At 32.3% G+C, this 23272-nt stretch overlaps 1 protein-coding gene across 1 annotated transcript in view; it reads left to right on the top strand.

The window, feature by feature from the left end:
- The first annotated feature begins 399 nt into the window (after window positions 1–399).
- LOC132721374 (CAP-Gly domain-containing linker protein 1-like) overlaps window positions 400–23272 on the top strand; it is an 85093-nt gene continuing 62220 nt past the window's right edge. Inside the window, exons 1-6 of the mRNA XM_060705666.1 lie at window positions 400–499; window positions 11438–11557; window positions 13268–13388; window positions 19522–19608; window positions 21499–22192; window positions 22462–22693. Of these exons, the coding sequence (XP_060561649.1) occupies window positions 13268–13388; window positions 19522–19608; window positions 21499–22192; window positions 22462–22693 (1134 nt within the window). The 5' untranslated portion in view covers window positions 400–499; window positions 11438–11557. The remainder of the gene's footprint in view (window positions 500–11437; window positions 11558–13267; window positions 13389–19521; window positions 19609–21498; window positions 22193–22461; window positions 22694–23272) is intronic.

The raw sequence follows: 23272 nt of genomic DNA, 5'->3' as shown, positions 1-23272 counted from the left end.
CTGCTTCAAAATCGTGAATGATTACACTAAGCAGGCGCGTTGTCTAGGAAAAGCTGTTAAAACAAATGTGTTAAGTGCAAATTTATAGGTACATGTAAAACGATTAAGATAAAAGCAAGTTTAAAAAGAACAACAAGACTGAGATAGAAAGTTAAAAGCAATTTAAAGCTTAATTAGAACTGGTAAAAAGGATGCAGCTGCCCAATAAAGAAGTCTAAACTGGGACTAGCAATCAGGATAATGGATTGGGTGTTTTAATAAATACTCATGAAATCTCCAATTTAAAATTCTTCTAACCAGTTTTAACAAGTACTCTATGAAATCAAAATAATGAATACATTGGCCCGCTCAAGTTAGGAGTTGAGCGCTTCGGATCATTTGTGTACTCTTGTAATCTAAAACACCAGTAGTTCACGCATGCGCATGTAAAGTTGTAAGACTGTCACAATTTGGATTTTCATGTGAGAAGAATAATAACAGTGACAATACCTTTGTTTATGTAAGTTGCCTTTAATAGCCAATAATTTTGATTAATTGCTTTAAAGTAATAATTAATATTTTCTGCACATTCCGATTCGACAAGAATTTAATTATCGTGCTTTAAAGTGGGTGGGGAGTTGCAAATCATTTTAGTGGCCAGTACTCAGTAGGAGTGTTGATATTTTCATATCACATTATCACTTGAACATGCTTACTTTTCTCAAAATGTAATATTATATTCTTCAGATTACTTGCAACATTTCGATGCACCAGAGACTTTAATTGACAACTAAAATCCTTGGATGCACACAGTTTAAATGTTAAGCAAATCTTACATTGACAAAATCTGATAAGTTTTGTCTGCTTTTGATAGAATATTAATGAATATGTTAAAATAAAGAAGATTGTAGACACATGTATCATTTGTATGCATGTTCTTATGCGTAGTTATCTTTTAAAAGATTTATAGGGATAAGAGGCTTTGATCTGATATTTAATATCCCCTACCTGATCCCCCCTCCCTCCAGTCCCTGATACAACACCAAAAATATGATCTAAAATCAATTTCCACATAACAACAATAATATGACACTATTTAGTCTACACAATTTTCATTATACCGCTATGAAAATTGTGTAATAGTGTCTTTATTATTGTTGTTGTTATGAATACTAAATGTGGAAATTGACTTCAAGGGTTGGAACAGGGACTGGAGGGAGGGGTGGGGGGTCAGGTAGGGGATAATATAATATAAGATAAAAGCATCTTATCCATACATGTGAACTTTTTTCAATGATCAAGTGGGAGATTTTTCTTCAAAAAGAGGGAGATTTTAGAATTTGCAATAAACAAAGAAGGAAGTTCTGACATCAAAAATAGGGAGATTTCTTTAATTTGTGAAAATACCCCTTATTTTAAGAAAAATCTTTGAAAATATGGCTTAAGAAAGTGGGTGTCTCCCGCCTCAAGTGGGAGAGTTCACATGTATGCTTATCCCTGTAGTTCAATTAAACTGTAAAGTGCAACCATTTACAGATTATCGATATAAGAAATCTTTAAGTGGATTCTATCTTTTTTTACATTTTAATGTTCATTTTTTATCTATCTATTTATCTTCCGTTAATGACAAACCCCTTGCGGGAACGTAGACATGTCTGCGCGTCAAAAATCGCAAGAAAGTTATAAAGAGTTGTTTAAATGAGGATAAAAGAATATTTAAAAATGTTAAAAACAGGGGCTGGAAAACTAGGGTGAGACATGTATAGAACCTTTTTGAAGAATAGTAGGCCTGCTCCTAGTCTTATTGCATGCTCACCTGTCTTTTGGTACAAACATGCCTCTGGGATAAAAATTGCAGGTTGTTGTCAAAGACCAGGCACAGATCCACTGGGGTTGTTTACAATTCTAAATCCACCATAATTTGAGCCTGGATCCCTGCTTGTCGTCAGTCATAAAAGCTCAATCAGCCACATTATCAATTTATGTTAATGTGTTCTATACTAAGAGTGTCATGAAAATGCTTACATTGAACACATTACACTACACACATTTGAAGCATCTGCATGATACTGAGTAAATAATTCTAGAAAATGACTAACTGAGTGTCCTTATTTGAGGAATTAATTGAAAACGGTGAACAGCCCCTTGAATATGATGATGATGCACTATTTTCAAATCATATGTCAGAATATTAAGTTTTGTTCTGTCGAAGTGACAGGCATTTTGAATGGCAACACAAACTGTGGTACACATTAAAGCCTTTGTACAGACAAACTCCTTGCGTATTATCTTAGATATCTGCACAGTGATTTTTTTCACATACATGTAAAGGGGAATGTTGTCAGGTCTCATTTTTCAGGGGAAAATTGAACCACAGAGGAAAAAATAACGGGAAAGTTTGAAAAGATGGCAAACAGTTAGTTTTATGTAAATTGTGATTCAAAATCATACAATTTCTGAATAGTTTTGAATGACATGATTTTGAATCATGATTATCATTTCAAACTACATGTACTCAGAAATGATCCTTTTAAGCTAAAATGCATCTTAATTAAAAGAAGGTTTTTTCCTTAGAAAAAGGGAGCAAATATACACTTTGGAGAAGGGGAAAAATGACTAATAGTCATTGCTGAATGATAAGGTTTTTCACTTGTACAGTATGAAATATTTTACTTTGAATTATTTTTATTTTACTTTTAAAATATAACTTGTGAAATTTAAAGTGGTAAGCATTTCAGCTGTCAGAAGACTAGCTCTGTAATACTAGCATTATAACATATACATTATACAGAATCATATAGCTAGCTGTGCTAGCTGCTTGTGTAAATGTTCTTTCTTGACTTTTTGAAACTGTTGTGCAACTATCCAAATGGGTTTTGTTTAAAACATCATAAAAATATGCTACTCAGTTCAGAAAACATTATATGGTTAATGTGCACCATGCTGTTTTTATGCTTAAATGAAAATAGTAATCTGTTTTTTCATAATTGGTAATTAAAAAGCATTCCATGAAAAATTGTACAGCATATTACCACAGAGGTTTATGTTCTGGTATATATCTAACATCAAAGAAAAGAAATTCTAATGCAAATTGAAACTGGTGTTTGACTTATAAATTCACCTTTTTAAAGTATGAGAAGTATTAAAGGTATACAATTTTGTCATATTTTCTTTATTAATTTTATAAATTATCCGATTTATTAAAAAAAGCTTTGAAATAACAAGGATTGTTTCTATATATGTAAAACTGTGTAGCAAACTTTTCTATTCTTTGGATTCTTTCATGTCAGGAAGCTATCCAGCTAGTTTATAGAATATCAGTGGTTCTACACAGGTGCCTGATAAAGTGATTATGCCTGAAATAATGTGCAGAAGGTCACACAGTGTTTTACTCAACCAGTAAAGCTAGAAAGTCACCATTTGACCTTTGAAGTGTTGGTGAGCAGGGTTCCCTCTGGGTCAAATGACAAATTAAGTTTGTGCCACCAAATTCACCAATCAGAAAAAGTTAGACCTAATGGCTCCAAAGTTGGAGCCGATAATTCTGCAAGGGAGACATGCCTATCTTTGTGGGAAGTAATTCCCACCCCTCTCAAAAAATAAAAAAATAAAGAATGAAATGTAAACCATTGTTACATGTCTGTTACATTGTCATTAAATTAATAACTGTTGGTCAATGACTGTAAAGTTTATTCAACTGTTTTCAGAAGACAAATACAAAAATGATGACATCTTCAAGCGGTATTGTCAACACCAAGTAAAGCTATTAGCTAGTGTTAATTTATCTATATCACAAGCTCAGAAGTTCAGAACAAAATCAGACATCTTTTAATTGTACTTTGATTTCATGTTGGATAATTAGATAAAATAAATTTCCTTCTTTGTTCTGAATGTGTAATTTTAAAGGCAACAACACCTTGCCTAAAGGTCATTGGAAAAATCTTAGTTCAAGGTAGTGACTCAGATATCAATAATGAGATGAAATTCATTGAAAAAAGATAAATGAATACTTGGTAATGCACCAGACATTTCTAACTGGTAACATTCCAGGGGTGGCAGTGTGGGGAAAATATGAGGGAAATTTGAAATGTTTTTACCTTCCGTTTGTTTTCTTAATGCCTTGACAGGGTAGTATGCCTGATATGCCCAATGCACAGTATGGGTGTATTTAACCATGATTTAACCATCTGACTGTACCTACAGTATCAAAGCTCTTGTTTTACTATCAAGTACTGAGAAAAGTCCATCACACTATCTTATTGACAGTTCTTGTTTACAATAACCTGCTTGAACATTTGATTGATTCATCTTTGCCACCAGTATGGAGCCTGCCCAGCCTACACATCTTTGTAATCTCACCGGGGTCTTTACTGTTGATATTATTAAATTAGACCAATTTTTATTATTAAAGTCTGCTATTGAAATCCCTTAATTATCAAATGGACTGTTCCAAATTCAAAAGTAGGGGAAGTCCATGAAAGGAATACAGCAGGTAAAGACTGAATGTATTGCTGTATTACATGATTTAACCAGATTGTTACAAGGCATCTAATCAGACTGCAATCTATTGATTTAGCTACATTAGGAGAAAACAGATATAGCAAACTTCTGTGACATTCTGCTCCCAGGACAGACACACAATGTCGAACCTTGTATTAAACAGTCACATAGCAAAACTAGTGTATATGTCCCTCTGATTATGATGAGTTACAGTAGTTTTGCACAGTGTCCAAATTTTGTAATTGTGTGATTGTTTTGTTTTTTTTTCCTGCTAATTTTTTTGTTTTTAGAGATTAGTCATCATTGTTTTGTCAAAGTTTTGAAGTTTGATTAATGAATGACATTAGTTTTTGAAAGCATTTGATTAAAAAACACAATGTTTGAACTTTCAATGTCCTTTTTTAGGACAATGACATGTTGGTTATGCTACCAAAAGTTCTAATTTAGGTATTTAGATTAACATATTTATTTAATTGGTATGAGTTTGAACTGAAACAATAGAATTAATTTAATCTTCATTGGTTTGGTAATTTTGTTTCTAAAAACGTAAATGTTTATGAATGTTCTTTGTACAAATAAATGATTGCTTAGATGATGACTTCCTGGAAGTTAATATTTTCCGTAATTCTAGTTTAATATAACACGGTTATTTTTTTCAAGCCATTTGGTTGCTTTGTCTAGTCTGTGAAGTTACGCAGGCTATTCCTTTTTAAGGGGTGTTTTTTTGTTTGTTTCTTTTTTTTTGGGGGGGGGGGAACGGGGAAAGGAGGAGGTTCTGATCCCTATAAATTAGCTGCAACAGCAGTGTTTGTTTATGTTTGACTTTTTTATGTGGTAAAAAAGAACAAAGAACAAACAAAAAACAGAAGAATGACAGTCTCTCTCTTCCTCATAAAACAAAACAGTATCATCTGCTTAATATTAACTTTGACATCAACGATGATGGAACATTCTGGCAGGGAGTCAACACAAGGCAGATGGATGGAGATATATAACAGTATAACTTACCTACATAGTTTAGATATAAATAGTCAGATATTCGGTTACTCTGGCCTATTTTGTTTTGTCTGAGGAAAAGATATGTTTAATTTATACATTTTTTATGAGATTTAGATGAAGAACAGTAACAAAATAGTGCAGAATATCTCTGGAATTTAAAAGATATTTAAGCAAAATTTCAATCTGAAAATACCTCAAAAATAGAGATTAAATTTATAAATAATATAATTATATAGATATAATTTTGTAGAAAGCTACAATTTTGCTTGAATTAATAATTTGTTTTACTAACAGACAGTTCATTTAAGATAATGTACAGTTGCTGATTTTAACAATTTTGCATTAGTGTAAACTGCCTTATTGTATACAACTGAAATACTTTTGATACTGTCCATCCAAAATAACAAGTGATCATTTATTTGGCTGGAAACATATTGGAAAATAAAAAGGAAAGACTGTGTATTTATTTACATGTAGTTTTTTTACCAGGTAGATAAATGAGAAGATCTGTAAGGAGATAGTGTTCACACTCCAGTCTTAAATTTATTATTTATCAGCTCCACTTGTGTTTCGAAGGATAGGCATTATATCATACAACATTGATTTCTATGAACTCTTAAACAAGGTACCAAGGTATGGTATGGATTTAATTAGTGGCAAGGAATTTCAGTGATTACAAATTATGTTCATTAGACAAAAACTATTGGAGAAACTGAAAGTCTGTAATGTATTGAAGGGAGGAAACTGTGCAGTGCCAATAAACTACAAGTATTATAAGAGTTGTCTCCCTTGTATTTTTATTTTTTTTTTAAAAATTTTCTTGTGCATTGTTCACAGTGAGTCACACCAACAGATTTCAAGTATTTGTCAGAAATGATTCTTGTCACAGTTTTTTATGCCTTTGGTAGGGAGCTTCAGAAAGCATCCTAAGATTAACTGCACCTGTCTATGCCCTTACAATTTGTTTCATGGTTTTACTTGCAAGTCAGTATAATTATTCTTTAAGTTCAAAGACCATAGTCTGTATCTTATTGTGTAATTGCAGTTGATTTCTATATTCAAAGTTACATTCAGATTTATTGGAAATAGAATTACTACATTTTTATAATATGATGCATTTAAAAGTGCTGTTCTGTAGATAGTCTATCTCTTTGAATAATTAATTCAAAACTTCATATGTGCATACAAGTTAATTTTGAATTGTTGATAAAAAAAAAAGTTAGATCTAAAGCCAAAATTTAAATTTCAAAATTTTTAGATCAACACTGGCTTAATAGAAAAATTCTGTCTGATAATTGAAATTCTTTTTGAAATTGATCAAGATATCATGAAAATTTGATAGAGTTTATTTACCTTTTAAATTTCACTATTCCTAAATTATATATACATGTCAATAAAGTAAAAACTGTATAAACAAGTTTGATCAAAGGACCCTTGAGTATGAAGGAAACAGTAGGTAGGTTTATTACATGGGTTATATTGAATCTGTGGCTTTAAATGGATCATTTAATTGATAATAAATTTGATACTCAAGTGTGAAATGAAACTTTGTGTAATACTTTATGTAATATAGTTGATAAAGAGTTCTGGTTCAAACATAAAATAACTTGAATACTTCTGGTTGACTGTGTTCAAGATATGGTAAGATTTTAATTTAAGAGGCTCAGGTAATGAAAGTGTGACATGGTACTAATGTTGAATGGAATGTTGTTTGTTGTTTAGTTGATACTGATGACTTTGGATTACCATACCATATATTTGTGAAATTCTTGTATGTATCATATAAAAGAATGTAACACAGGTCACAGCTGGATAAAATTTGGACATGCTGAAGTTTAACTAAAATATTTCTTTTTGTTACAAAAATTTTCAAAGGTGAGTTGGGTAAACTAGTTCCTCTTTTTAAATGTTTTTTTTTTATAAAATATTTTATTTCTGGTGTTAAAAGAAAAAGCAACATAATCTTGTCTTGCAGATTTGATGTAAATGTTGAGTCTTGTTCAGTTTAAAATTTTAAAGTATTAAAATATATTAAATTGGATTTTTTTCTTGAAGAAAAAATCTTCAATAGATTAATTAAGAAAGGGTGTTAACTGGGCTGTCTGCAAGAGATAATATTTACTTTGTAAATGATATGGGTATTCAAGCATGCATTTTCTGAACTTTCTGTCATTCTAATGAAGGTCAGAATTGACATTGTCAATACTACAGTATTTTATGTTCATTGACATGCTAATGCTGTCTTTGACATTTTAATCTTGATAATACATTAAAGATTATTTTATGAATGATTACAAGTGCAGTTTAAATGTCAAATAGACAGAAAGACTATACTTTATCTGTCACAGATAAATCCTGTCAAAATAAGTGCAGTTAATTTAATGTAGTATCTGTACACTCATATTGTAGGGTAAACTCATGATATTAGACACTGAGAAAAAGTTAAGCCTCTTGCTGGTCTTGAGAATATATAGATGATTTTTACATAGCAATTATTACTTCCCCTGGCTGCTATTTTTAGAGTCATTGCCTAAGAATTTAGATAAAAAATCTCTAATAATTCTATCATCTTCATGATAACGGATGTAAAATCTTTTACATATTGGTGCTAAAATGATATTTTTTTCATATTTATCAAAGAGTTTGATAATTTACCAGTGACCTGATCCAGCTGTTTACTGGTAAATTTTAGCTCACCTGACCTGAAGGTGGTCTGAAGGTGAGATATAGTGATGGGGTATGTCCGTCATCATGCGTTGTCTACATTTGGGTTGTTAACACTCTAGCGATCAACGGTGTTGATTGGATCATAATCAAACTTTGTCAGAATGTTTGTCTCAATGAAATACAGGTCAAGTTGAAATATGGGTCATCTCGGGTTAAAAAGTAGGTCACAGGAGCTAAAAATAGAAATATCTTGTTAAGACTATTGGCTGCAGTTTTGATTCAAATATCTTGGAAATTGATGAGGAAGGTTGTTTTGATGATTTCTAGGTCAAGTTTGAATATGGGTCATCTCCGGTCAAAAACTAGGTCACAGAAGCTAAAAATAGAAAAATCTTGATTCAATTAAGTTATTATGGAATATTGCCTTCCAAGATGGCTGCCACTTTTTGCAAGGGAAGTAAGTGTATTAAAGATCGGAAACTAAAGATCATAATATGTAAGATATTATATATTGCCATCATTAGCTAAAACTACAGCATTTTGTCTGTCATTGCTGGCTTTTATTTAAACAATCTTGGTAGAAGTCCACTAAACAAAGACCAATTTCTTATGTATAAATATGTTTTTGAGCCATTTAAATCTTGAAGCTTCAGTCCCTAAGACCAGTCATTGGCTCTACCAATATTCACATCATTTCATGTAGTAATGATTGATTATTTTTTTAGGTCATTTAAATTAAGTCATCTGGTATCTCCCCATTACACTGCAACATACTGTACATACTTGCTATATGTTGTCTAATGTTGTGTCTATATTCATTAATTATCCACCCTAGCTATTGTACAGGGTGACAGTTGTGTTTGGGGAGTTAATGACTTGTGTTACTGATACAATCTTATAAACATACCATATATATCATTCTAGGACATCACAAATATAGGTAAAAAGTTACTTTTTAGTATAATTTAATTATATTATCATATATTTGTGGACTAATATAAACTAGTGTATTTTTGGTTGGGGAGTAAAACTGGTGTACCAAAGCATTTTATTGTTGTAGCGCAATTTTCATACTGGTATGTTAAGAATTTTGATATTTATATTTTAAAAAGTGATATGGTATCGAATTGTCTATTTTGGATAATTGTCTGTAGTAAATTATATTGTAGTTAATTATATTGGATATTTTTGTTTTTTATATGCAGGCCATGATGCAACTAAAATTCAAATTAACGACAGACTGTACTTTGCAACAGTGATTATTTCTTAAAGTACATAAAATTTGTTTGATGTTTGTTTGTTTTTGTTCAGTGTGACTCATTCAAAGGTTTTGTAAGATATTTGTAAGATATACATTTTTACTGGTAACATGTCAGGCTATGAGCTAAGCAGACAGCTGGTAGGATCCAAGTGAGCTAGATTAGATGTATGTGAAGAAGTTGGCATTTAATTGTGGAATTATTATTAAAAAATTTAATTAAAGGAGCTGCTGGTTGATTGATGATATAGAATAACTCTGTAGTCAACTTTCCCATTATGAAATGTTGACTTAAATAAGAAAACAAATCTGGCATTTTAACCCAAACAATTATAAACACTCAATATGATTTTGTACAGTTTACACTGCTGCTGTGAATTGATTCACAATTTTTATCATGTGTGACACATGTTTTCACTGTGATTTTATAAAAGCTATTGAGTACTTCCCTGTGAGATTGTATGACTAATTTGATACAAGATTATCTGGATATTTTAAGCCATGATTTTAGTATATCAACAGTATGAGTAGACAAATATTTCACATAAATAAAAATATCCATGATAAATTAAAGTGATTGAACCTTGAGGTAAAGGTAGTAATTATGTTTATAATCTGTTTATATGACGGTGCACCTTTAATTGACATGCTTGTATAATAAATTCAATGTAACACTTTAAAAGTTCATCAGGAAATAGGAAGCTAGCTGGGAATGGAAGTGATTTCAGTATTGGAATTGTGTGAGTCACTCGGTTTGTAAATATTGATTCTTGAAAATTGTCATTTTCAATTCGTGTGGAAATTTGTGTGCTGGAAATAAACAATTTAAAAAAACGTTAAATTATACAGGTATTATTGAGTGTTCTCATTACATCACATCAGATTTTCTGAATTCCTTTGTGATTTTTTCCTCAGATTAGTGGTTTAACATTTGCAATTTTTTTTTCAACATTGCTTTGTAAAAAGTTGAATTTGCGAAGTTGTTATATGATATTATTTGTGGTATTTGGATGTATATGTTGCCACTTTCATGTTTTACATTACTTTGTTAACATAATTAAACAAGTAAAGGACTTAACAAAACAATTACATTGAAATGTAATGTCATATTTTTGATGTTACCATATGTTATAATGTAAGGTATATTATAGTTACCTGTTTCAAATATAATTTAGTTACTGGTATAAAGGTTGTTGAACAGTTATTAAATTTCAAAGTGCTTTTAATAACTGATATTTCAAGAATATTGTTTACACATGTATTATACAGTAAGTAGTCTATTATCAAATCCTTAGACTCTCTTTTTTTACGCCTTTACTGAATCTAATAAACATTCTAACGCTCTGTGAGGTAGAGTCAATGACTCTAACATACCTTCTGCGTGGGTTCGAATCCGAGAACATTTGTAGTTAGCCGAGAAGTAGCTAGTACAGGTGTAACTCTCCAGAGGGGTCTGTGCAAGTGCTTCAACCACTTGCCCCTCACTTGTCGGTTCGAATCCGACAGGACTTTGATCTTTCATGTGAGGAGCTATCCAGACTAGAGCGGTTCTTTCAGGTACCCGGTGGTGCTGAAATAATGACAGAAGGGACTAGTCATTCGCACGTAAAGTGAAGGTCAAGTCATATGACCTATACGTGTCGAGTGATGTAACCATCAAAACATCCAGGAACGATGTTAGGAAACTACCCGCCTATATGACTGAAATACTGTTGGGAATAGGCGTAAAATGAAACAAACAAACAAACAAACAAAACAAACAATTTCTTCTGGAAGATACAAAATTCAGCTTGACATGGAATAAAAACATTAGCAGCCTGATTGAGTTAATGGGCACATGTGCACAAAATAAGGTCTGAATTAGATGTTCTGTTAACTATAATAATTCATGGATTATGTATCTTCACAGATGTGTGTCTTCACAGATCTTAACAATGTTTGAATGCACTATCGAAGATGTTACTGATTATAAACATTACTTTCTTGAAAGTTTTTTCAGTCTTGAGTATATACTTCCTCTTTTTCTGTCTTCAGGAAATAAAAGAAAGAAAAATGTTCTCAAGATGACAGTTTGTTGATTTGTTGCCATGGTAACAGGATGTGATAAAAGCTGACTGTGATATTTGTTTACTGTGAAACTTGCACCTTGAAGAGGTATGTTACCACTAGTGAGTCATAGAGCTGGGGGTATGTTGTATACTGTATGACAGACATTCTTTCATGATGTGAAAATATTAGTGGAGCAATGTTCATTATTTTGATAGTTTAGCAAGTGCTGTTAAAGATGGATTAAATGCTTCTCGACATATGTAAAGATATTTTTTATGCCTTGTGTGGTCCAAAATAGTAAAATTAAAACAAGCAAAATATAGCAGGCTGATCAACTTCATCTAGGAATCTGCCTGAGTCCAGAAAATAAATGATTGTGTCCTGAATGATTAAAAAAATGAATGCTCGAGTCCTGAATCCCCTTACCATTTGTTTAAATATAATGATTTAATATGATCATGGTACTCAATCCATCAATAGCTTATTCTTCTTATAGCAGTATATTTTATGAAAGCACACTATGACCTATCACCTGGCTCTTATTTGAAAAAATCCTGTTAGCTGAGAAGTTTTTTGATGATCTTGAGGTGATCTCCATAAATTGTAAAGTAGAATAATAGCCATATTTAAATGTAGCCATTCAGAAGTTTTCACTGAAAAGAGAAGTAATCAGATGTCATGGACGTGTCTGTTGATCAAGGTTTGCACTGGTTGCATGGGTAGGTTCAGTCACTGCCAGCAGGCTTGGTGTTGAAGCACCTGTGACATGGTCTGGCAGAACAGTCCAGAATTAGTTTAAGGAATAATCCCATTTCTGTTTTCAAAATACTAAAGCAGTAAATAGTATAGTCTGGTCAAGTAGCCCCAGGATTCCTTAAATTCAGAAGTTAAAGTCAAGTTATTGTAGTGATTGGCCCCAATTTTGTCAGCTATAAGAAAATTTTGTCAACTATAAGGACATTATATACATGTCAGAAAGGTCAAGGGAAATTGCGATGTGCCACTGATAAGTATTTCAATGCTAGAGGAATGCTTCACAACATTAATTAGATAAAAACCCTCCTCTGTCTAGACTAGTAATGCATTCTCTCATTATTCCTGATAGCTGTGTATGAATAAAAGTTTTATGTGCTGGCAAAGGAAATAATCTATATTGTTAAAAGAATTCAGTACACTTGGACACAATTTATATTAAATTATATACCTATAGAATGTAAATAACAGTAGCCGAACCTTTATCATGCTATATTCTCACAATAGACTTGCCTTATTTAGAAATTATTACCGTCCATTTGTAGGTAGAGGAATTTCAGTATGAAAACGCTAAACTTGCATAGCCAACAGTATATTTACTTATATAATTATGTTCTGTAAATTGAATAAATAGAAGACTGAAAAAAAGAAAAGAAAAAAAAGCTCAGGTCAGACTTAAGAGAAAAAACATGTTCTTGAATTTGACTGACAGGGTATTATTATATTTGTACTTTTCAGTCAAAAGGAATTAAAAGTTTTGCCAAAGATAGCTAACAAAATTTATGAATTATTGAACAGAAATTTATTTACATATAAAATAAAAGTTCTTTTAAGTTTGCTTGCTTTCTTCATTGGCATATTACTGTAGCTTTAAATAGGGGATGGTTCACTTGTCCTATTGAGAGATATGTATGGTAGAATTTTAAGGAAATATCTTTAATTATCATTAGTATATTTTGCAGGGTCACTTTAAGACTACACAGAAAAATTCAGTGCCTGATATGGCTCAAAATGATATTGTTGAATAAAGAAGTAAAGTTATGTGACCATTTTCTTTTCCAGATGAGTTTACCAAGACCTTCCGGGCTAAAGGCCCCTTCAGGGTCCAAATTAGCAAAACCAAGTGGAGGTATCCCACAGAAGTCAGGGTTAATGCAACCTGGCTCATTGTCCAGGGCACAAAGTAAGTACTTGTCTCTCAGAATAATTGGGAAGGGTACTTCACTGCATCAAAATTAAGGCCATTATTTCTCTGTGATCACCCACAGGAGTTTGTAATGTGATTGCATACAATTTAATGCAGTAATTAAGTTGTTTTTAGCACTTTGAAGTTCTTCATATGCAGATTACTTGTTAAATCTTGTATTGATTTCTTAGAAAGAGGTAAACTGGCAGAAAAATAAGGAAGGAAATACTTCATTATGCATCTACTGATAGTATTTATTTGATGACATGTCTCTTTTGATAACATTTATCAATGTTTTGATATCACTATTAAATTCCAACATTATCAATCAAACAAGCCAGTATCATTTGCTGTGCACCAATATTTTAGAATCCCATGTATGTTACTGCTTGAAATGAATTTCTCAGCAAATGTAGGAATATCTCATGAAATCTTAATCAGTTAAAACACAGAATTGGGAAATTAAGATCTGTACAGAATTGCACTTAAATCAAAGGGTTGACATGAAAACAATTACAATTCTTTCAATAAAGTTAGAAATTGCTTCCTTTATTTGAAATTCAAGAAATTAATTATAGTCATAGTGATAATAAGGTATTTATAATAGGTTTATAGGTTCATCAGGCCATAAGTACCCTCCTGACCTATTTGAAGAACTTTTTGTACATTGGAATAGCAAATAAAAGCGCATCAATATAAGAGCCAGTAATGTCCCAAGTGAATAAGCTTAGAATGTACTCAAAACTAGAAAACTTCTGAGATAGATACTGTAACATGTAAGGAACACATGGTTTCTTTCTATATCTAACTCTGTTGTCAATACACTGCAGGAAGACGCAATAGATTTTTCTTCATTGTAATAAAACAGCTAGTGGCTGCGGAAAAAAACCTTCCATCTTTATTGATACATTTCCAGACCTATAGATCAGAATTGTTCCAAAGTCTTAAATGCATAGTGTGTTAAACAGTCAAGGTTGTGGTTTTGCGTTTCAGTGTAGTCACAGTGTTTATATTCACTAGCGAAATATTTCGAAAATGTTGCAATGCATATGAAATTGTTTCATAACTGCAAGTGTAGTGATATCTGAAATTGTGAAAATAAGGGAAGCATCTCTGTAATGTAGACATATTGTGGTATTAATATAAAGTTGTTTTAATCAAATTATTGCATAATTTATGAGTTGAAACTGTTATTAGATCTTCTGAAAAGTTTTTTTTCAAGTGATATTCAGGTGATATTGAAAAGCTCAACGGAAATAACAGCTCTGCATATTCTTGTCAGAAATATAATATTAAAGTTACTTTGCAAGTCAGATATATTGAGAGATATTCATCGTAGTTAAGGTGTTTATTTTGTGTGCGTCTGCTTTCATCATTAGATGATGGAATTTTGTAGATGATATATTTTATTTTTGCATCTTACTGAGTGAAAAGTCGAGGCTTTGTGTGTGTATTTCAATATTATTTGCTGTAGCAGAAAGGTTGAACAGTACTTAGTACTATTTAAGTATCAAAAAAGGTGATTTTTCAATGTAAATTAGTTTTGAGAGTGTTATAAGATATGGCTGATGTTTTAAATGGTTCTGTACGTATAAACTATGAATTATTACACCCGGATTATCACTTACTAGGTCCTGCTCATGCATTGAAACACGGTAAGAACTTTGTTGAAGGGTTTTTAGTGGTTTGGCTAGAATTTTAATTTAATTGTTATATTTTGGACTGTAAGGTTGTAAAACTCTTAAGATGGTTGACCAGTCTGCTGATATAAAGACACAGTCTGATAACAGACTGGTTGCTAATCTTTGGTTAATATGACCTTTAGTCCAAGTATTCACAAATTCTGTAAATTCTGTTAGTAATTTTTTATTGTTGTGCAAAATTCAGATGTTAGTCTTTGAAAACTATAGAAAAATTAAGTGAATTTCTAGATTGGTTTACTTTTCTAAGTTGTCATAACTCGGTTATCTCCATCTAACCAGTCAAATTCATGCCATAGTAATTAATTTATATTGTACTATGTCAGGTTTAAAAGGAATGTCAATTAAAAAACTCTCTCCAAAAGTTATGTTTTTACAGAATTTGTGAATGGTTAATTCATAAAAAAAGATATCTTGAAAGATTTTTCTGTCTATAACACTTTATAAGCCTCTAAGTCCTTCTTCTATGTTTTTCATGAACAGTTTTTGAAAGACTTACTGCTAAGAAGAGCTTTCTGTACTGCCAGTGTTGCCTGTACTTTCAAAAATATTATATTACTGTCATTGTTATCCTGTTAACTTGTTTTCTTAATTTCAGTTTGCATGTGTTGAGTTTGAATTGTTTTTTGGTTAAGATTATTAACTTAATTTGCATGTGCTTCTAACTATGTTTTTGGAGCCCTTTTTTCTTTAATTTTTTTTTTATATTAGATATTTTCCTTCAGTAATAACTAAATTGTTATAGATATTTGAGGAAACAAATGTTTGGTTCAATATTTTACCAGCATAAGGGTATACTCAGGGTTACGTAGTACTAAACTCAAATGTTTTGAGTCCTAAGCAGAAACCATTTTTCCAGCCCTTGTACCAAATATGAATCATTTTATTGATCTGTCTGAGATAATTACATTCTTATTTCTTAAGAATATATAGATGTAACACTTCCATATAAATAACATATTCTGCAGCACTTTTTTGTCTGGCATAATTATCTTGGGGGAAAAACATTATTTTTACTTCAAGGTCATTACCAAAATTCTTAGTTCAACACAATATCTCTTGTCCAGGTATCTTGGTAAAGCTACTTCTAAACATCAGGTTTTTTTCACCAACATAGAGAACATCTTTAAACAATTAATGTTTATGTTGATACTTTTTACAGCCCCTCTAGAACTATTTTACATGAACCCTTCAGAGAGAGAGAGAGAAAAAGCTGTATACATGGAGCATAGAATATACTTTACCAGTAACATTTTTACTCTGTTCTGTAGTTATTGTTAATACTTCATAAAACATTAGGCAGTTTGTTTCTAGTCTTTATTCTGGATATTTCTCATAGCACAGTTCATATAATGCAAAAGGTAAGATGATGGAATGTGTTATTAATTGATTGATAATGACAGAATACTGATTTCTTTTGTTTTCTTTTACTGATAAAGGATTTGTTTGTCAGGTACAAGACCTTGTATTAAAGTGTCATTATGTCCATCTAAAGGTATATAGTGAGTGAACAAGTGAGAGTCAAAATAAATTTTCATTTTGCCATAATTCCTTTTGATTTAATGATTTACTTTGCATAAACAATAAATAACCACCGGATTCAAACGGAATTTCAGTAAATACCATTTAGAATTTACCTGTAATGTTCATTTAAAAAAAAGAGTGGGGCAGTCTTTTTAGCTCACCTGTCACAAAGTGACAGGGTGAGCTTTTGTGATCGCTTTTTGTCCGGCGTCCGTCCGGCGTCCGTCCGTAAACTTTTGCTTTAAATGACATCTCCTCTTAAACCACTGAACCAATTTCATCCAAACTTCACAGGAATGTTCCTTTGGTGGTCACCTTTAAAAATTGTTCAAAGAATTTAATTCCATGCAGAACTCTGGTTGCCATGGCAACCAAAAGAAAAAACTTTAAATATCTTCTTTTAAAAAAAAACATAAGAGCTAGAGCTTAGATATTTGGCATGAAACATCTTCTAGTGAGTGTCTACGAAGTTTGTTCAAATAAAAGCCCTGGGGTCAAAATTGGCCCCGCCCGGGGGGGTCATTGATTTTCCCTATATGCATAATTATAGTAAAAACTTAAAAAATCTTCTTTTAAAGAACCCAAAGAGCTAGAGCTAAGATATTTAGCATGAAACATGTTCTAATGGGTGTCTACCAAGTTTGTTCAAATAAAAGCCCTGGGGTCAAAATTGGCCCCGCCCCTGGGGGTCATTGATTTTCCCTATATGCATATAGTAAAAACTTAAAAAATCTTCTTTTAAAGAACTGTAAGAGCTAGAGCTTAGATATTTGGCATGAAACATCTTCTAGTGAATGTCTACCAAGTTTGTTCAAATAAAAGCCCTGGGGTCAAAATTGGCCCCGCCCCAGGGGGTCATTGATTTTCCCTATATGCATATAGTAAAAACTTAAAAATCTTCTTTTAAAGAACACAAAGAGCTAGAGCTAAGATATTAAGCATGAAACATCTTCTAGTGAGTGTCTACCAAGTTTGTTCAAATTAAAGCCCTGGGGTCAAAATTGGCCCCGCCCCGGGGGTCATTGATTTTCCCTATATGCGTATTGTAAAAACTTAAAAAATCTTCTTTTAAAGAACCATAAGAGCTAGAGCTTAGATATTTGGCATGAAACATCTTCTAGTGAATGTCTACCAAGTTTGTTCAAATAAAAGCCTTGGGGTCAAAATTGACCCCGTCCCAGGGGGTCATAGATTTTCCCTATATATATATATAGAAAAACCTTAAAAAATCTTCTTTTAAAGAACCCAAAGAGATAGAGCTAAGATATTTAGCATGAAACATCTTCTAATGAGTATCTACCAAGTTTGTTCAAATAAAAGCCTTGGGGTCAAAATTGGCCCCGCCCCAGGGGGTCATTGATTTTCCCTATATGCATATAGTAAAAACTTAAAAAATCTTCTTTTAAAGAACTCAAAGAGCTAGAGCTAAGATATTTAGCATGAAACATGTTCTAATGGGTGTCTACCAAGTATGTTCAAATAAAAGCCCTGGGGTCAAAACTGGCCCCGCCCGGGGGGGGGGGGTCATTGATTTTCCTTATATGTGTATAGCAAAAACTTAAAAATCTTCTTTGGAAAAACCCAAATAGCTAGAGTTTAGATATTAAGCATGAAACATCTTTAAGTAAATATCTACAAAGTTTGTTAAAATAAACGCCCGGGGGTCAAAACTGGCCCTGCCCCAGGGGTGTCATTGTTTTTAACTATATGTGTATAGTAAAAACTTTAAAAATCTTCTTTTAAAAAAGCCAATGAGCTAGAACTTAGATGTTTAGCATGAAACATCTTCTTATGGGTGTCTACCAAGTCTGTTCAAATAAACAAATAAAAGCCCTTGGGTAAAAATTGGCCCAGGGGTGGGGGGGGCCTATATACAGGTGAGCGACCTCAGGGCCATCATGGCCCTCTTGTTATTTATTTTTTTCAGATTTTAGATTTTATCCTAAACATTTTCTAATATAATCTGTTGGTCACTCACCATAAAAACAGTCAATATTTGGAAATCTAAAGTCAATTTAGCTCAACTTGACAATGAAAATATGAGCATAATGTCACTTTAATATATTTAATGTTATTTAATGTTGTTTAATGTTAACATTATGAATGAATTTGAAAGCACTTTTTTGATTGGTTACTTTCAGTCATTGGGGGTATTAACGGGCTTTTAATTTGAAAACATTATAATTATTGTGTTTTAGATAAGTGTTTATGTACTAGAATTATTTTCATTCAAAACTGTTATAATATCTAAAATAACTCTGCATAACACTCAATTTAACTAGCCCCTTACCGCTGTGGGTTCGAATCCCGACAGGGACTTTGGATTCTTTCATGTGAGGAAGCTATCCAGCTAGCTTACGGAACGTCGGTGGTTCTACTCAGGTGCCCGTTCGTGCCTGAAATAATGCACGGAAGGGCACCTGTAAAGCTGGAACGTCGCGATATGACCTATACTGTGTCGATGTGACGTAAAACCCAAAACAAACAAACAACTAGCATAATAATGTTTGTACATTCCGGTGGGAAAAGTTTTTTTTAAGTTTATTTGTCAATTTAGGTCATAAGTAAGCCTCACAATAAGGAGGGATATTTTCATTGAATGGTTTCTTACCAAACATTTAAAAAGGAGTGACAATATGGGAGAAAGGGGTAGATAAAACAGAATCTTAACTCAAAACCTTGTCTGGTTCTATACTGATGGCCATTGGCTAAAGCATATCACTTGATTTCTAGCAGCTTAAGGGTTAAGGCAAAAGGAAGGGAAAAAAACAACTATGAATGTTCTGTAGACTTATACTCTGGTTTTAAACAAAACCTTATTCTACAGTTATAGTACAGTTTGCATTTCTATTCTTGCTTGCATATTTGATAGAGCTATGTGTGCATTAATTTTGTGTTGTGTCTAGGTGCTATTGCCAAAAGTGCAAGAGCTGCAGGTTTGAACACCAGCGTGGCTGAGAAATATGCTGCTGATGCCGCACAGACTCTGGCAGGTAGTGTCATAGCCTTTTCTTGTTTTCTTATAGCTTTCTTTGAGTTGCTAGGGAAACTGTTTAATGAATTATAAAGAAAGAAAGAAACATTTTAAAAGTAAGGCTCATAATAGGTTTATAATGTTTACTGTTATGATCAGTTTTTAATGATAATAGTATAAAGGCAAGTCAACTAACCTTATTTCTTTTTGTAAAGTTAATTTAAAAAATATTTATTCTTTAGTGTGTCCTTGAATTTGCTAGTCTAAGTAGATTTATCAAAACAGAATAAAAGTAATGACACTATACAGTTTAGTGCTTGAAATAAAGTAGATCTAGTCATAGAAATTGGCAGATAAATGTTTTTCAAGGATTGAGTTTTATAATTGATAAGAAATATGCTATTTCTTTGATCCAATAAAACTAGCAATGTAAGAAAAAGTTAAAAGTTTGATCAGTTGTTTTGCACACAGTAGTGTTAAATGTATTAATGAAATAAAGCACGTTTCTCCAGTCAGATAAGCCACATATTAGTCAGCTAGCTGTTTGTTTTAAGGCTGCATGAATGATTTGAATTTGCTTTAAAAAGTATTTTAATTTGTTATAAGACATGAAGAAAATGTAAGTTTTAGTTAATATCTGATCTTTATTAATTATCCCTGTGTAAAGAGATGGAAACTGCAATGTAGATACATGAAGGTAAAACCCAAGCAACTAAAAACATGATTATTAATTTTTATGTTTTTCCTTCATAAAATGTTTATAGAAGGTTTGTTTATGTTTGTGTGATATGTTTAAATGAGCTATATGCTTTGATATAAATTTAGAGAAAATTCCTGTGCTTTGCTTAAGTGGATTCCCATATTCTGTTGGCACTTAATTGTATGTCAAACTCAACACAAGAAGCTAGACAGCTTTATGTTAGAATATAGATTATTATGTCTAGAGAAATACATGTAATAAGTGTACTTCTTTGAATAGGTATGATAATGCAATGCTTTTCTTTGATGAATAAGTTTTCTAACTCTTTATCATACAATACTAAATTTAAAGCATTGATACTGTTAAACCTGATTTGATAAGCTGAGATAGGATAGGGTCTTAACCACAGTCCATTGGACCTTTAACAGAATTTAGCATGTGACATCTCTAAATGCTATTTGCCCTCCAACATGTGTCATGTTATATTATATTTGTGGAGAAGTTGGCATTTTACTTGCTGAGATACTTATTAGTATAAATACATGCCATAATAGGAATGAAAATTGAAATATTGCTTAAGTTAACTGGCTCTTAACATTATATAGAGGAAATGATAATGATCAAAAAGTTTGGTCTTAAGGATAATAATTTATTATCATTGCCATGACTCTAACCTCAGACATTTCAAATGGCTGTGAAGCATTCGGTCATTTGTTAAGTAGATAGAAATAAGGCTTGTATTGTATAGCCTGCTTTTTAAATGTCACCACAAACTGATATTTTATATACTTTGGCCTATGTAACTCCTCTAAAATGTGTTAAAAAGGATAATTTTTACATGATAACAATTTAAAGCTCTTCATTGCAGGAAAGAAGTTGTTAAAATTACTTTTAACACCAGGAAATAAAGAGTTTATACTTACCATGCAGTTATTATTATCATCAGTTTAATGTTAAGCTTCTGTGTATATCTGGAATGAGATGATTAAATGTCGAAGTGTTTGAGCATGCATGTGATCGAAAGAATTTGTAGCATTGTGTAACATAGTCAATAAGCATTTGTTTTAACATAGCATAGCATAGCATGTTGTCTTAAAATGTTACATATTATGTTTTCTCCTTTTTTTATTTACGTAAATTTATTTTGAGAGTGTCGAAATTTTATATCAAAGTAAGACAATATTTATTTTGTGTTTTGCTCTTTCATAGGTGAAGAAGATTTAGGAGCGCCACCACCACCAGTGGATGATTTTATAATCGGGGATCGTGTGTTTGTTAGTGGTTCTAAACCTGGATTTATTGCTTTTCTCGGAGAGACCCAATTTGCTCCAGGGGATTGGGCAGGAGTTGTGCTTGATGAAACAATCGGTAAAAACGATGGGTCAGTGAATGGAGTAAGATATTTTCAATGTGAACCCAAACGTGGTGTGTTCTGTAGAATTTCTAAATTAAGTCGGACTCCTGGAATAGCAGGAGCTGTTAAGTCAGCAGAGGATGGATCAACATCAGAAGTAGCGATGCCAGTAAATGGTGATAATACACCTGTGAATAAAAGACCTACTACCCCGAGTATGTCACACCGCCCGACAACCCCAAGTCACGGGGAAAGCCGTCTGATGCGGCCAACAACTCCAAGTTTACCGAGACCTGTAAATAAATCTCTTTCAAGCTCAAACACTAGTTTGAATCGAGGTCATGCCCCAGCTAAAGTGAAATCTGAGATGACCTCTGGTTCAGCGGGTATAAAACATAACTTGAATATTGGTGATAGGGTATTAGTAAGTGGGTCAAAACAAGGAACCTTACGTTACCTAGGTCCGGCAGACTTTGCAAAGGGAGAATGGGCAGGTGTAGAATTAGATGATCCAGTAGGGAAGAATGATGGAGCTGTTGCAGGGAAAAGGTGAGAACTTATATGTTGATAACAGTATTTCACTGTATTGAAAACATTGTCCTAACTTACACAAATTTATTCATTGATTTATAAATCTTTCTGTTTTATCTGTTTTCAGTATATCTTTGATAAAGTATTTTGAAATAATGTCAGTATGAAAATGAAAATTGTTGTTTTATGACCAAGAAATAGTATGTTATAATGTACATGTAGTTTGAAAAACTGTTTAATTTAAAATTTACTTGTCATTTTAACGACTATACCTTTTGGATATACAGGTATTTTGACTGCCGTCCTCGATATGGGCTATTTGCGCCAGTACACAAAGTCACAAAGACGTCTGTGACTTCAACACCAAACTCGATGTCAAGGTCAGTGGGAAGCGCTGGTATGAGGTTGAGTAGGGAGCGCAGTGGGAGCCAGGAATCGGTGAGCTCGATGAGTTCGGCAACATCGAGTGCATCAAGACCGAGGGTAAGGCTCGGAGTGTCAGGCCTCGGAAATAACCAGGTACATGCAGAATTACTGGTGCTACAAAAACAATCTTTCTTTTTCTTTTTCGCCAGATGGCAGACAGATCGGTTAATCCTGTGATAGGACAAGAACAAATGTAACATAAGATTCATTCTTGACAAAGAGGTCTATATCAGTGACAATCAGCATTTTCCATTTAAGTAACAGAATGTGTACCTGAATAGAAATTTGCTGATTGTTGCTAAAGGCTTGTCTTACACATTTAAAGTAATGATTTGATTTTAATGTAGACATTTTAACTCAGTTAAAAAAAAAATGAAAGAAAACAATGGATGAGTAACATTCAGCTAGATGTAATTTATTTTTTGGTGAAAAATTATAAATCTCTATAAATCTTTAAATCCTATGGCTATTTTCTTTTAGATGGTACAATATATATTTTTTTTTTGTATATTTATTTACAAATCTTTAAATATTTTTCTTAAAGCAAGCTTCTTAGCTAATTTTGCAACATGTTTTATTGTTTGTATATAACACATCACAAGTTAAGATTTTCATTACATATATACAATAGTAGATGTAGAAACTCACAGGATTAACAGGTTTAATTGATGT

Source organism: Ruditapes philippinarum, unplaced genomic scaffold, assembly GCF_026571515.1.
Source record: "Ruditapes philippinarum isolate M1 unplaced genomic scaffold, ASM2657151v2 ctg197_1_1_1_1, whole genome shotgun sequence".
Taxonomy (NCBI): Eukaryota; Metazoa; Mollusca; class Bivalvia; order Venerida; family Veneridae; genus Ruditapes; species Ruditapes philippinarum.
The sequence above is the reverse complement of the archived record's forward strand: the minus strand, read 5'-3'. Positions and strand labels throughout refer to the sequence as shown.